At 42.5% G+C, this 17020-nt stretch overlaps 1 protein-coding gene across 1 annotated transcript in view; it reads right to left on the bottom strand.

Annotated features, from left to right (window-relative positions):
* The window catches only part of SLC12A2 (solute carrier family 12 member 2), a gene marked incomplete at its 5' end in the record, with an annotated part of 54601 nt that extends 38973 nt beyond the window's left edge, over positions 1-15628 (bottom strand). The window contains one exon of the mRNA XM_083884374.1: positions 15128-15628. Coding sequence (XP_083740500.1) covers positions 15128-15628 — 501 coding nt within the window. The remainder of the gene's footprint in view (positions 1-15127) is intronic.
* Between the last annotated feature and the right edge of the window lie 1392 nt (positions 15629-17020).

The raw sequence follows: 17020 nt of genomic DNA, 5'->3' as shown, positions 1-17020 counted from the left end.
AAGGGAAGTCTCTTCTCAAACACTGCTTCTCATTTAAATAGGAAGGATAACAGATGGAGAAAACATCAGCCCCGTGGACAAAAGCCAGCTCATGTCTTTTATTTATAATTCAACTCTCAACTTCAAAAAATGCAGAAAATCTCAACTTTGAATATAAATTGAAAATATGTATGTGTATACACCTACATATATGCTTGCTTAAAAGATTTTGCCAAGCCAGGCAAACACCAGAACATTTAAACTCAAACATTTCCTATACCTCCTATGAGAAAACAAGAAGCATTCTAAGCTAAGTATCTTCGTTTATCCAAGGCAACATGTATTAAGAATGGATACACCAGAAAGACTGAACAACATTCAACAAGCCAGCTCAAACAGCACACTGTGAGGCAGCCTGCATCCCAGGGCTTAGAAAACAGTTAAACAATGAGAGGTTCAATCCCAATGACATAAAGGGCAAAACTCACATTTGCTAAGTAAGACAAAAAATAGAGTGGACACAAATAAGGCTTTCAAGTGTATGCAGGGAAGGACTAATAAAGATTAGGTATTTTACCAAATTCCTTCTACTCTTGATACACTAGTATCAGATATAGCCTCAGCACAGAGTCCAGAGAAGTATTTCTAGACCTGTCAATTATAAAAGGTGTCATCCGTATGCTCATATCATCAGCAGTAAACATACAAACCAGATTTTTAAAGAAACAGATTATGTCAACCTTATTCAAAGGTCAGTAGCACAGATTCATATCTGCTTCTCTCACTGATGCAGAATTATGAAATTCTCGTAGAAATTCTCACATCTGGGGATCCTGTAAGGCACAAGCCTTACATGTTAGGCAGAATCATGATCAGTTTCCAGATCATTACATTTAACAGATCACAATCTTAAAAGGGTACATTATATTGTCTCTAGAAGGGGTTAAAATAAAATAATAAAAAAAAGAGGGAAAAAAGGAAAGAAACAAGATCATCTTATGTATTTATATATATATATATACATATACACACTTTCTTTTCTTTCATGTATGTGTGTATATATATTATTGTGTTATATACACTAAACAGAGGACAAATAGAAACCTAGCCAGGAGTTTCCCAGTCTGCCTTACTGTAGCTTTCCTGGATAGAACTAATGGCTGTAATTCTCGGGAGATTTGCACAGCCTTTGATCAGATGAATTACTGATTGCCGATTATTCGTATTCAGGCACTCAAGCCAAATCAAATAGTGGCACATAATAATTTAGAATGGTTAGAAGAACAGTGAGGACCAAAAAGAGAATTACAATGCTCCTACATTTCAGAAATGCTGACCTACCTGAACTAGAACTAAGAAAACATCTCCTACTCAAGCCTGAGCCTCATGCCAGTAGAGGATGAGCCAACCACCTACCCTGACCCAAGAATTAAGAAGTGCAGAATAAAATGTGAAAATCCTTCTATGCATTAATATCTCCCTTTATGACTTGTTTCAGAAGTGGGGAGGAAGCAAAGAGAAAACAAGATGCATTAAAAGGGGGGCAGATTATAAACACTCACAACAATGCCAAACTCTCCAATCAAGCCTGAGACAGTATAACCACCTACAACTTGTTCATATAAAACCCATTCTTATTCCTCACAGAAAACTATCACATTATACTTAAAACAAACTATTTTAAAACTATTACATAAATGGAGTCACATTCAAATGTCACATTCAAATTTTTAAGCTTTGGCCAAAAAAAATTGCCAACATTAGGTAGCACCTGCTATTACAACCACATGCATCACATCTGTAGTAAGAAATCACAAAGTTGTTCTCTGAGATGACTGGTTAGGGAGGATCACGGAACAGCAGGAGGAATCTGTATCTTTATGTCTTAAAATACTGTGGTTATGCTTCTTTTTTTTTTTTTTAACAAGCTTGGAGTTTGCTTGCTGCAAGTTCAGGTTTGCTAAGAAGGTGGAGAAATACCTTTGTGCCTAGTCTAAAAAGGATCAAATACTTCATCATGTGAGCATGGCTTGACGAGTATTGGTAAAACCCGCACACATCACCAAGGTGACCCCCCAAAGGTCACTTCAAAACCTCAACCACCATGTGGCAGCTACACATTTTACTGTAGTGCTCAAACAATCCCACGGCTCAGCCTGTTGTGTTCTGGGGAGGAGATAATGGCTCACAACTACTATTCTGAGTTATCAGTTACCAGATCAGCTCCAAGATACTGCACTGTGAACACAGGAAAGTTTTGTTCTCCATGTCTCGTCTCTCCACACCGTGCAATATTTCTTAGGAAAACATTTTGAGGGACAAGCAAAATGTAATAACTGAAAGGTTATTCCTGGTTATCAGTGCTGGTGGGTGCCCAATAAAGCACCACTGAGAACAGATATTACAAAGTGTGGGCACAAAAGAATTTCACTCCAGAAGGCTCCAAGTTCAGCCCTCTAAGGCGATATTAAGAAAGCACCACTGTGGTCTCAGCTGTAAATCAAGCAGGCGTAGTATTTTTCATGCTCGTGTTCATGAGGAAACAATGCTTCTAGTCAAGTCAGACACTGAATGGAAAAAACTGCCCTAGCACTATTTTAGAACAGCCGTTCTAAAATAGTACGATAAGATCTTCATAAACAGTAAAAAACACTAACACACTGTGGATTTGGAGGGGGTGTAACAGAAGGGGAAAGAAAAGGGGGGTTGGCATTTCAGATCAGAAACAGCCCTATTACCACAATTCTTAAAACAAAATAATCAGTCCAAAAATACTCAGTCATGGCGTTCACTTGTGCTGTGGAAGGAAAAGTAACATATGTTTATAAGCTGACAATTTTATCATACATTGAAAGGAATTCAGACAAGAAATAGTTAATTTCTGCTCCTACAGAGATAATCTACTATTTCATCTCCAGTGCTGGATCGTAACAATAAGTTATTTGTGACAACTGTGAATAGCCTCCACATCTATTAGATTAGTAATGAGAAAATACTTGGTATTTTGGTAGAGGAGATCTGAGATTTTTCACACACAGCCTGTAATACACTGGGCATCAAAAAGTTCAGTAAAAACTGCTTTATTTCAGTGTTCTTGACAGTGTTGTATGTCATGCAGCCTAATTTTTTTAGTGGTGGACTTATCTAAATCCCATCTTAACAGCAATACACTTGGGCTATGTTGAACTGTATGAGGTAATACCAGAATAAACACACATGAAGTTTTGTTTCTTTTCAAGAATCACAACTTGGAAGCCGCAATTAAAAGACAGGACCACCAGCAAGTCTGTATGTTAGATTATTTGCTGGATCTCTAGGCAGACTGCTGTCACTGTGAACTGCCTGATTTGGTGCATTCCGAGTAGTCACTGACTTCTTTAGCTAATTGCTCCCATTGCTATCAGTCCTGTACAAAAACAGGAGGCCAGAGAAGCACCTCAGACTACAGCATTTAACTGCTTTTCCCATTCCTCAAGTTTGGCCAGTTACAGGTTTAGCACTTGCCACATAATATGAGGTTCTTCACACAAACTCCCTAGAAAGGATTCACAACAGCAGCTTCCTCCCATCTTGGCAGGATACAGTACTAAAGCTGGTTTCAGTAGTTTATATTACCATAATGCTAAAAATCAGGAGTCTAATCTTTTCAAGCTGCAGCTTCTGCAAAGAAACATAAAAATGGCCTTCCACTACATTTAATCAAGCCGCCTAAACTTAAAACTGCTTTGTACCTACATTCTAAATTCAGATATTCTAATAAGTACTTTATTCTGGTTACATACCTATATTTTGATAACGAGCATAGTTCTCTCATGCTTACTAAGAACAGGAAAAAAAAAATAATAAAGGAAGCTACTTGAGAACCATCTTAGCCCAAACAGTACTGACAGAACAATTCTATGCCCTCACCAGTCAACACCTTTAGCAGCTGTGATGTAGGGAATGTTTGCAGGAAGCCTTCACAGGAGTGAGAGGCTTTTGCACATCTTCTGCAGGCCTTCACTGTGGCTCACAGCACTACTGCCACCCTGTCCACTACCCCTTACAATCACAATTTCTTGTTTCCATCTCCCAAAGGTTAATTTTATAAGCACTGCCATTTTAAGATGCCTCTTATTTTGTGGAAGGAAACAAGCAGTAAAATGTATTGATCCAGATGCAGCATGCCATCTGTCTCAACAGAGGAAGAATCATTAGTTGGAGATTATACTCTCAAATATCCCAACGCCAGACCTGCACACTATTCAGACTATAGCTACAAAAGCTGCTCTTTTCAGAATTAACACTCTTCAATACATGAAAAAAGAACTTATAAATATTTGTTCTTCTAATTAAAGGATACTTTAGCAAGAGCACAGGTATAGTAAAAATGACAGAATAAAGCTATCAAGTTACATAAGAATTACCAGACATTTTGCCTCAAATGGTGGTAACACTTCAAAGGATTTTTAAACACTAACAAAGACAATTTTCTTGAGAGAGCACATGAACTTCTGGACTCTAGCTCCCACCACCTGTGACACCTGCAAGGAGATGAATAAAGATTTTAGAAGTACTAGATGTATTTCATGCATAAAATAACTCCCAGAATAATCCTGCTGCTATAGTGTTTACGTCTGATATAACAGGACTTTTGAAAACAGTCCGTACTGGTACAAGTGTGATGCTGTCTGATAAAGGATAAATAATAAGCTGGGTACTGAATGTTGCCTGAAGGACACCAAGCAGTATCAAATATACCTGTTCTTTAAACATTACTTTTGCAGCATGTTGATGCTTGCAATCATAAAATTCCCACTTTTTGTCTAGAGGTCAGTTTGATAAGCTGTTTTTATCTTTTAATGCTTTTATCAACACAGTTACTAAAGAGATCAAGAGGACTGAGCAGAACACCTAAATCTCCACTGAATGGCTTTAAACATATCCCTGTCCAGGGACACCAGACAGTCTTACGATAAACCCTTTATCAAGAAAAGCTTTGAATTTGGTTGCCTGAGATTCCAGAGTATTTCAGTATTTAAATACATAGGAGGAAATATAAGTTTTCACCAGACTCAAGCTCGTGACACTGACTACTGTTTGAAACCATATTTTCAGGAAGCAACCACTGAGCTGTAGTTGTTTTCTGAAAAAATGTTTACAAGAGAGGCTGGGATATTATTTCTAACTTTGCTCATAAACTACAAATCACAGTGAGTTTTTTAATACTAAACTTAAAACAGCTCTGCCAAGTCTGACAGTTTTTAATTGTTTTTTTTTCCTGTAAGGGAAATAACTCCAAAGGGAGGAAGTATCACAGGTAATGACTTTTAAAATATCTTACTCTATTAACATTCTCTTAAAGAACAGTCTGACTGAACAGTATTTTGTAAACTAGTCCTGCTCTGCTGGAATAAGGAGGGCAACAGGTATGGAAACTAAGAACAAGCATGCACAACTCTCAACTAATGCTTTGTAACTCATTCTGATGAAAGAGCAATGAAAGTGTAAATTCCAAAACAGATGTAACAGTCTGAATCTTTGGTACTTCAGACAAGGTTACCCCTCACTTAGAAACTGTTACTCAGAAAGCCAGCATCCTTCACAGAACACCTGGAGAAATGGACAGATTTCTTATTATTTGTCAGTTAAAAATAGTTTACCAAGATAACAAAACAGATTCAGCTGCTCAGGTTTCTCAGGAGTTAGATGGGAAAGCTTGACTGATCAGCATTGCTTCCAGTGGGGGGAAAAACCCAGTCAGGCAGCACATAGAAAAGAAAACATAGCACAAAGACATCCTCAAGATACCTCTGCCTAGCACCTTTTCAGCATTTTCTTTAAAGAACTAACTCAAAAGGATTTAAGTGAAAATTAATACTATCAGGGAACAATGACTAGTCATTGCTGTTGACAGCAGTTCAGAAATTTCAGCAGTCATATTAGGTATTTTACTACTTGGTAATAAAACAGGAATGAATTTTAAATTCTATTAGCAAATTTGCCATAATTCCCACTCCAATGTCTTTACAGTCATAAATTAAAAAAGCCTACTAAGCCATTAAATGGCATCCAGAAGCTACCTAGAACAGCAGAATACAAATTGCCTAGATAAAACAGTCAGTTCTTAAAACTTGGGATTCCTTGGACTCAAACATCAACAGCTACAACCATTGGTTACTCACCTCAGTTCAAGGAAATCCTTTACAGGTTTACAGCCAAGAGACCAGAATTCAAGCGCTTTGACTCTACTACCTTCTCTACCATTATTCATTTAAAATACAGTAGCAAATGCCTTTGGCATCCACTTCCAGAGATTTTAAAAGAGATTGTATCAAACACTGAATATTAATGTTATCTCAAGCTGAAATTAAAGTGTTGTACTGTGATTGCAGCAGAGCAAATTTAAACAAAAGAAAATTATAGTTGCAATTAACATGTCAACTGAAGGATTAGCTATGTGTCTCTGCCATCAGCTTGTATTTCTGTCTTGCAAACTGCTTTTAATAGAGAAACATTAAACTGTGGTTTTTCCTTGCGTGCGCATAGATATATTGTATATATAATGATTTAAAAAGCCATTTTTACTTTAATTCTTTTAAAGGGATCATCATCCCCTCATCCTCCCAACTTTTACATGTAGTATGACGTATTAACTAAGTTATCAAGGCTTAATCAGGAAACTTACTCAGGCAATTGATTTCAGCTTGGCAGTAAATCCTTTCTTTCAAGGTGGTATACTTACAAAGAATAAATAGGAGATTTGTTTATGAAGATTAGCACTACTTTAATGCCTTACATGAACTCAGTTTTCTTCAAAATCTCTAAGCTTACTATATGAAAGCTACATCCCCCTGAAGCAGTTCTGACATGTGGTAAAGCAGCAAAGTTTTGTTGACATCTACAGGTATGAAAGACCTGTATCCTATCAGAAATACAAATAGCAGCTTCCCCCTCCCCCCCCCCAGGAAAAACATTAATTAAGGAATGAGAGCAAAATAAAGAAAACTACCCCACATCTTTATATCTTGATTCATACATCCCTCCATAAGCACAGGATGGTAGGAAAATGGACAAGCTGATCATGAAAATTAGAAACAAATGAGAAAAGGCCTCTATTCAGTAGCCTCCATTTGTAGTCTGGAAGACCCACAATGCCTATGATCTGCACTCCCAGAAATTCTGTAGCCAAAAGGCCTTCCTGTCACAGAGTAGTCAACATGGTCTGCCTACGTAAAAACAAAACATAACTGACCCCCAAAGTTCCCCAAAAAAGCCCAAACTAGCAGTCTCTCCAGTTTTGGTTAACAGAAAGTTGCAGGAAGCATGACTTCCTGCACAAGTGAAGGGGCAACCAATCCCTTCAGTATGACCCTTTCCAGAACCATGGCTTCACTCCAAACGATCTACAGAACTAATTATTCCTTACTGTGCATTGAATGTAATATTCCTTAGGATATCCACTGTCCTGGAAGGAGAAACCACACTTCACAGAAGAGTGGATCCAGGCTCTGAACACAAGCAGTTTTCACACGAGTATCTGAAACACAGAGGCCTGATACACTCCAGAATGAAGCAGATGCAGCACTTGATTGCATAAGAGCTGAAGTAATCCAATTAGCAAGCTGCCCACAGAGAAGTTTGGCATACTCAAGTGTAGTCCAAGAAATACAATGTTCTGCTATTAAGCACAAAAGAGAATCCATCAGTCTTGTCAAGAAATTGTTTTGGACACATCAGATTTCCAAATCATCATAGTTCAATCCCAGCAGCCCAGCCCCAAGCAGCCACTTGCTCATTCCTCCGCCAGTGACGCTGGAGAGAGAACTGAAGGATAAAAATTCACAGGTTGAGGCAAAGACAGTTCAACAGGGAAAGCAAAAGCCACACAGGCAGGCAAAGCCAAACAAGGAATTAATGCCCTGATTCCCATGGTTGGGCAGGGGTGTTCAGCCACCTCCAGGAGAGCAGGTCCCATCACCTTACAGTGACTTGGGAAGACAAACACCATCACCCCAATGTCCTCTTCCTCCTTCTCCCCCTACTTTTTATACTGAGAATGATGTCACATGGCCTGGAACATCCCTTAGGTGAATTTGGGCCACCAGTCCCAGCTGTGTCCACTCCCAGCCTCCCACGCCTCCTCACCAGAGTGGCCACAGGAGGAGCAGGAAAGACCTCGGCTCCGTGGACATCCTGCTCAGCAAAACCAAAAACATTTCTAAATTATCAACCCTGTGTCCAGCACAGATCCAAAACAGAACCCCACACCAGCTACTAGAAAGGAAATTACCCCAACCAAAACCAGCACACAAGTAATCTACTCTTCATCCCAAAACAAAGGTTTATTTGAAGCATTCTTGCTTCTAACAGTTTTTGGTTTTCATCTAATTCTGCAAAACATGTTACACTTTCTATTCAAGAAGTAGGAGACAAGAGCAAATGACCCTATGCAGCAATAGCAAAACCCTAATAAAACATCCCATTTCTGTAAAAAGTCTAGCTCCAAATGCAGTAAGTTCCTCAAAAGTTACATTTTACCTGCTGGCGTACAACAGACTAAAAAGTCCATTGAAGTAATCCTAAAAAAATCATTTAAGTAGTACCTGAATTTTTAATGTCATGTTCTGAAGTGGTGAATGCAGCTACAGCTCAGCCTGAGCCAGCACTAAGCAGGGCTGGTGTGTTCACACAGAAAAGCACTCACTGGCACAGCACCACATTTCAGCCAAAGTTGCCAAACTGCTTGCAGTTCTAAAGCAGTATTACTCAGAATAATCTTAGGAGTCTTTGCCACGTAGACTGACAGACCAAGTTGAAACATTAATCTAGCTTCACAGCTCCTTCTCAGCTGAAGCAGACAGAGCTGTTTCCTTTGAATTTAAAAAAAACCCAAACAACTGAATCATCTGAAGCACGAGCAGTGAAAATGAAGATGCAGGAGATAAGCCTTCTTATTAAAATGGAACTTCAATTTAATTTTTCAGAATTTCTTTACTCTTTTTATCACCTTACCCTTAAATCAGTACAAGGTACAGATAATATAGCCAAAGTTACTTTTTGTGCATAAATGAAATTTCAGTAAGTTTATCAGGTATAATCAGCATGATGAAGTGCAGAAATAAATCAAAAGACTGTTCATGCAAAAAATGGGTATCTTCCAAAACTCTGAAAGACAAATAATTTGAAGTCAATTATTTTAAAAAAATTCTTAGTAGTGGCCAATAACCAGTGTGACTACTATTACCTGTACCAAGAAGTGGGGAAAATGAGTTTGTAGTTGCTCATGAATGAGTATTATATGAGGCTTTAGGAAAAAATCTGAAGAATTTGACAGAAGATGTGGTACACTGGTTTAAATTACTCCAAGATACTGATCTTGCCAAGCTCCTCCCTTGCAAGAATGTTGTTCAAGAATGAAAATCATCTGAGGTCTAATCAAGTGCAGTACCAAACTGGAAAAAAGTTACTCTGAAGATTAATTATGCAGCACCTTCCTCTTTAGCCAGTTCTGGAACAGACCATTGGGAGTGTGACAGTTTGGGGGTTTTTTTGTAACATTAACAGAGGGGAAAAAACAGAAGTGCTAATTTCATGTTTATATCATTCTTGAAGTTTCACTTTGTACTATACATGTTATTTCTACAGCAGCACATGTATACAAAATTTTTAAGTAAATGAATATGTGTATATTAAGAGTGCACACTCACAACGTTTTTTATTGATACCTGTGTGCAGTGAAAACACTGGGGAGATCCCTTAGGTATTAGATCAGGGAACCAAATCACCACAGGCAGTGCAAGATTTTGCAGCTGAGGGGATGTTGGCTTTCTGTAAACCAGATCAGATCTGTACCAGATCCAACTAAGATCTGTGACAGGAGGAAGTTCACCCCTTTCATCAGCAGTCCACGCTTATGCCGTGAGCTATGCTTAAAAAAAAAAAAAAAAAAAAAAAAAAAGGTAGTAAGAACAATATTACCATTTTGCTGAACACCGTTCATGCTTTTTAGCATTCCACAGGTGTTCTAGGCTAAAGACTCATCAAAGATTCAGGAGATACAAGCATCAAGCAACATAAAAATACAAAATTATACAATCTGTTTATAAAATACAAGCCTTGGAACACTAATATTATTTACTGGTGCAACAGAGAAGTACACTCATTTTTTCCTTGATATAAATGGTTGTGCTTAATTGTGGAATCAGGGTAAGCAAAGTGAGGATTCTAGACACAGGCTGAAAAAGCATTAAAAACATCCCTCTGCCTGATGCAAGTAAAGCCTCACTCAATACAGGTGCATTAAGGTCACTGCTGCTTCAAAATGATGAAAGAACAGTTACCAATTATAGGCTTCTGGGAGACATACAGCAGCACCGAGACCAAGACTAAGAGAGTTTCTCTTGTTTTATTTTAGTACAGTGAACTTCAGCAAGAAGTTCCAAATCCTGCTCACATATATGAAGGACAGCAGGAAGGAAATGTAATTTAAATTAAAAACAACAGGGACTCGAAAAAGAAAGTGACCTACAGACTGTAAACAAGGTTCAGCAAGGTGATGCAGTAAAAACTATCTGCAAGAGGGTATCAATCTTCCATGAGAGGGAAAGAAGGAGCTTTAAAGACAGATTTTACTTAACAGGGTCAGCTAACTTGATACCCAACAATTATCTTTTAACCTTTTATGCACGTTTAGTTGAGTTCTGCTTTGGTTACAGGCTAAGCAAAAATAAACCATGAACTGAAAGAAAATAAAAACAAACAAGTATTAGAGGTGCAGCAGTTGTTTAACACTCAAGACAGAATGCGTTTTCATTAAAAAGCAGTGCCATACACTGATCTTTTCAATGTGCTTATGTTAAACATTTGAAGTCATCAGGTCAGAGGAAAAACAGTGTTTGAGAAAATATTTAAAGCCAGAAGGAGAACTGAAAACAATTGCAGTCATCCAACTTGAGTAAAAACAAACAAAAACCCCTCAATTTGTATCAGGACTACCAGTAATTGCCCTTTTTCTTTACACCTGTCTTCAAATTCAAATGACAGGTGCACGGATTTCTGTGTGGGAGGAAGCGAAGCACACTTGTGTTCTTAAATACCTTGGGATTTCTTTTTGTTTTGATTTATAACTTGATCGGGGGAGAGGCGTGGAGGTGGTTTAAGGATCTCCCTCTGAGATCAGTACCTTACCCTGTCAGTGCTCCCGGTGAGTATTTAACAAACAGCAGAGCAGAGCTGCCAGCAGAGGGCTTGGATTACACCACATCCACTCATCACAGCTGCCAGGGACTGCACAAAGATCAAATCAGAACCACCCGTATACAGTGAGATCCAGTCTTAAGGAAAAAACATCAAGCTCCCCAATTAACTCAATGCTATACAGAAAAATCCCAAATTATTTCACTGGATTACAGTGTGCAGGTCTGAATACTCTAAGAGTATACACAATAAGGTCTCCGATATTATGACATGGTATTGATAAACTGAGCAGCTCAAAGGCATGTGCACTATTTATACATCTGTTTCTACAGATGTAGCTGTAAGACAGGAAAAAAAAAATTAAGAAAAGCAAGAGTGCTTTTAATCTTCCCAGGGTCTGAAGACAGATCCCTCTCAGGAGGGCAGGGGACACTACTGCAACAAAAACCTACATGTCATGGTATGATTTCCCTCACACTTTTTTGCTAACAAATACCCTCTCACCTCAACACCAGTGGAGACCAGAGCTCCTGCAACACATTCCCCTTATCTACAAGACAGCAACTGCAACAGCATCTCCAAATACTCTCTCTCATTTCTCTAAAGCAGAAACAAATTAATACACATCAACTGGGTAAGGAACAGATTGATCACCTTAGTTATCTGCAGCCAGTGACATACTAAGACAAGACCCCTCACCTGGAGTTTAATATCATCAACCAAGACCAGTGTTATACAATTTATCCTCCTCAGAGTACGGCAGCATCACTCGGCCGTGTTTCCACAGCCTGTTTCAAGAACAATCCCTTTCCTAAGAGAAAAGCCACTGCTGGAATAACCACACAAACAACACCTATCCCACCAGGACTGCAGGACAAACACTTGAGAAATGGGACCCCTCCAGCACACCTCTGTGTGTCTTCCTCAAACAGTCATTCTTCTTCCAATACTTTTTCTGTGAGAACAGAATCACTGGAAGTGTTAGACAGATGAAGCTTCTAAACAAAGCTAAAGGAAAATAAAAAATCTGTTCTATAATTGGCACTGGTATCAACAATGCTCCAACACTGCCTCACATTTATCTACCTATTAAAAGCAAACAGAACAGCACAAACTCTAACTGTCGGATAAAATAGCTGCACTCAAAGCAGTGAACCATACTGGTGGCAAACAGTTTGGGATCATTCTTTACACAAAGTATCTGCCACTCTGGATGCACTGTGTCAAGAGCAAGAGGCACAACAATAGGTATTCACACAGTGCAAACTTTATGTAAGAGTACTGGGATGTTTGTACCAGCTGCCTTGCACAGACAGGCCGTACCCGATAAATTGGTACAAAATCCACAGCCAGAGAGCAAGGTTAATTCTTCAACTTACCAAAAGCCAGGAAGATAGTTTCCCAAATGCACAGCATTATTCAACAGTAGAGACCTGCTAGTCATCAGGAACAGAAGTCACTTTGAGAATGGAGACAATAAGCCCCATGGAAACAGTAAAAAAAAAGCACAACAACTTTGAGAACATCTTCCATGTAGAAGTACAGCACCATCTTGATTTAAAAGTTATCAGGGCTCTGGGTTCACAAACCAAGTACATAACCAGAAACAGGATGGATTTCAAACTCCTGAGATTGTCAAGAATGTACATATCCAATGCTATTGGCATGCACAACGCACCCTTATTAAAAGCTTTTGTTCACATCTTTATCTTGGAAAGTGTTTTGCTAAGTTGGAAGCAAAAATAATGGCTTCTCTTTTTCATATAAACCTAAGTAGCTGCTAACACTTTAATTGCTTTGGACATTAAGCATCCCGCGACAGAACATCTAAGTTACTCCACTGAACTTCACCTAAAATTCTGACATTTATACTGAGGCTTTTTAAAAAAATTAATACTTAATATCAAATGCAACCAAAACTCCGTATTCCATCCCCAATATTTATTTTATGGGAGGAGGGGCCCAAGCAGACAGGACATAACTTTTAAAAAAAGAAGTATCCTCACATGTACATCTATCCACACTGCAGAACAAATTAATGACATTTAAGAAATTAATAATTTGACTTAACTGATGCTCACTGTACGTCTGTTTTGATAACGATCCTGTAATTAGGCTGTCTACCACTCCTCTATGCCACAGGCTACAAAGAAAATTCCTTGTCATTAATTTCTTCTTAATAAAGAAATTACAATTTTAGAAATTATAGTTCCAGAATATGTTATAATCTGCAGTGAAGTATCTTAATGGTGTCAAAGAGCTTTCCAGAGTGCTGCAGGAGTAACGCACTGAAAAAGCTGTTTGCCAACCTTAGAAACTGGAGAAACGTTCTGCCTACAAAGCTGACTATCCAATGCCTGGTCATCCCATCACAGACCAAAGTCAGAAATTTGGGGGAGCAGGAGGACAGAAAACCAATGTAGTTTCGCATGTACTACGACCACACATATATGTGTTTTATTTATAGTTTACTCAAGTCCAAACATACGGCAGTAATTGCCAATTTCGATTTCATACTGACTTAGACTACACATCATCACTTTGCTCCATCAAAAGGGGACCTGGAAGGCAGGAGTAATTTGGCGTTATGGTTGGTAATTAAAACTTGACACCTAATCTCAGATGTCACAAACACGTATTTTTATAATACACCGACCAGTTATTTCTATTGGAACAACTCCACAGTCAAGTGTCAAAAAATACACTTAAACAATCACCACCAACCCCCTCCCCAAAAAACCACAAGTCCCACATATCAATGCTGATGAACTGAGCAGCATAATAATGGTGTGAAACAAGTAAATGTGTTCTGGAAAGAACACACGTTTCCTCATGGAACTCCACTTATACGGCGTGAAAGGTGGAATGAAAAAAAAAAAAAAAATTCCGCGAACAAAATATTCTTCACTTCCTTGGAACGTGTCCCATGCGTTTCTTTATCTCCCTAAAGCCAGCAGAAAGACTCCACTTAAAACACAGGCTCCTGAGCACAGACATACACTAATTTTCAAACTGTGAGAAAACAGCACTGCAAGATATAATAACGCTCTATGTAGCGTTAGTTTAATAGTTAAAAAAAAAAAAAAAGTCTAGGAAGTTAATTCTACCTTCAGCTAAACCCCAGCCTTTTAGCCAAAGACAGCCTGCAACGCAAAGAAGGCTCTCACTGTCAACTCGTCTCAAATAACACACGGACTCGTCGTCCAAAATAGAAAAAGCTTGAGACGCACAGCCCTGAAATGTTTCGAGCCTTGACCGCGGCGCAGGGGCCACCAGGCAGCCTTGGGAAGGCTCACTAAGGATCAGTGCCGGTGCAGATCCAGCAGCATCCCATCCAGATCCCATCGGATCCAGGGGCTCTGCGTCGGCGCTGGAGACAAACCTCCGGCCGCTACCAAACCGAGCGCATCCTTATTTCATTTTTTTTACCTTCTCTTCCAAGTGTTTTCACTCCCTTTCCCAGACTAATCCCCATGGCGAGCCCCTGAACTAATACCCTATCTTGCTGGAGGGCGATTTGGAACTGGAAAACCTGTAAGAGATAACCTTTCCCCGCTCGGTGCCGGGGAAAACAGGCTCCAAACACCCCCCGCACTGGGGGACCATCTCCCCAAGGCACGTGTGTGTGGGGGGGGGGGGGGGATGGATACCACTGCGTCACCCACAGACAAAAAAAAAAAAAATTAAAAAAAAAAAAAAAAAAAAAAAAAAAAAAAAAAAAAAAAAAAAAAACAACCAGAACTGAGAGGCAAGCTATGCACCCGCGCTATTTGCGCCTCCTCGAGGCTCGGTGAGCTTTCGGGGCTTTTTTTTTTTTTTTTTTTTTTTCTGGTTTGTGGGTTCTTTTGGGGGGTTTGTTTTTTTTTTTAAATTTTTTTTTTTTTTTTTTTTTTTGGTGGGGGGGGGGAGTAAGCTTTTCTTTGGACAGGCTCCAAGGAGCCGGAGGAGCCCGGGGGCCGCTCTCACTCACCTTGTCCAGCTCATCGTGCAGCTCGGCCAGGCTGGGCCGGAGCAGCTTCTCGCCCAGGTCGGCGGCCGTGTGCCGGTAGTGGTCGATGCGGGGCACGGCGTCCATGGTGTTGTGGCCGAAGGTGCGCAGGTAGTAGGTGTTGGTGTGGGTGTCATAGTAGTAGTGGTGGTGCCCGCCCGAGTGCAGGCTGCCCTCGCTCATCACCGTGTCGCCGCCGTTCTGGACGCCGCTCACCGTGCCGCCCTCCGAGCCGCCTCCCCCGGGCTCGCCGGGGCTCTCGCCGCCGGCCGACGGGTCCACGAAGTTCACCCGAAACCTGCCCTTGGCTTCCTCCGCTCCCTTACCCGCCGCGCCGACGTCCCCGCACGACTTGCGGGGCCCCTCGGCCACCAGATCCACCTGGAAGCGGCTCTGGCTCGGCGTGGGACCCAGCGGCTTGCCCAGCGCATCCTTGGAGCCCTCATCCCCCGCGGACCCCGCCGCCGGCTCCTTGCCCTCCATGCCTTCCCCCGGCTCCGTGTCCGCCGCCGCCGCTCCGCACGCCCCTCCCGGCCAGCGGTTCCGCTGCTTTAAGCGGCCGAGCAGCGCCCCGGGGCTGCCGCAGACACAGCGCCGCGCCCCGCCCCCGCCGCAGCGCCAGGTGACGGCGCCTCCGCTGCCTCCGCCCGATCCCGCTCTGCCCGGGCAGGAGCGCGGTCGCTTCCCCGGCTGGCGCGGCGGAAGGGATGCGAGGGGGGAAAAACCGGCGGCGCGGCGCAGGCTCCGCCCGCTCCCGGCTGCGGCGGAGAGGGCGGCGGGAGCGCGTCCCCGGGCGGGCGGCGGCGGCTCCTCCCGCCCGCACTATGGCGGCCCCGCCGCATCCGCCCCGCGGCGGCGCTGGGAGGGAGGGGCGGGGGGGCCGCGCCGCGATCCCGCCCGGCACAGCCCAGCCCAGCACAGCACAGCACAGCCCCGCCGGCCGCCGCCACCTCTCGCGAGAGGAGCGCGGGGGCGCCCGGAGCGGCGCGGGGCGGCCGCAGCCCGGACCCCTCGGGTGCCCCCGGGACCCCTCAGGCACCCCCGGGCCCCTCACACACCCCCGGAGCCCTCACACACCCCCCCAGACCTCCTATACACACCCTCGGAGCCCTCACACACCCCCCCAGACCTCCTATACACACCCCCGGGTCCCTCACACACCCCCGGAGCCCTCACACACCCCCAGAGCTCCCATACACACCCCCGGAGCTTTCACACGTAGCCTCAGCCGTCCCATACACACCCCGGAGCCCTCACGCAGTCCGGATCTCCTATACGCGCCCCCAGATCCCCTCAGTTCGCCTCCCCCATTCCCCCACATACACCGCCAGACTCCTCATGCACACCCCCAGATCTCAGACACCCCTGGTCCTTTACACACACAAACACCCCCGGGGCCCCTCATAAACATCCCCAGGTCCCCTCACGCCTCCAGAGGTCTCACATGCTTTGGTGCCTCACACAGCCCCTCGGACCCCTCATATACCCCTAGATCCCCTCACATATCTCCTGTTCCTCACACACAGCCCCGGAGTTCATACACACACACACACCCTGGTCCCTCACAGACACCCCCAGATCTCCTAACAAACCCCCGGTTCCTCACACACCCCATGAACCCACTCACACCCCGCAGTTCCTCAGGCATCCGACAGAATCCCAAGACTGGGTCAGACTGGAAAGAGACCACACTGGGTCATCTGGTCCAATCTCCCTGCTCAGCCAGGGTCATCCCAAAGCACATGGCACCGGATTGTGTCCAGACGGCTCTGGAATGTCTCCAGAGACAGAGACTCCACACCCTCCCTGGACAATCTGTTCCTGTGCTCGGTCACTGCACAGGGAAGGAGTTCTTCATGCTCAGGTGGAATGTTC

The sequence above is a fragment of the Zosterops lateralis genome (assembly GCF_965231275.1).
Source record: "Zosterops lateralis genome assembly, chromosome: Z".
NCBI lineage: Eukaryota > Metazoa > Chordata > Aves > Passeriformes > Zosteropidae > Zosterops > Zosterops lateralis.
Note: the sequence above shows the minus strand (reverse complement) of the source record. Positions and strands in the feature narration are given on the sequence as shown.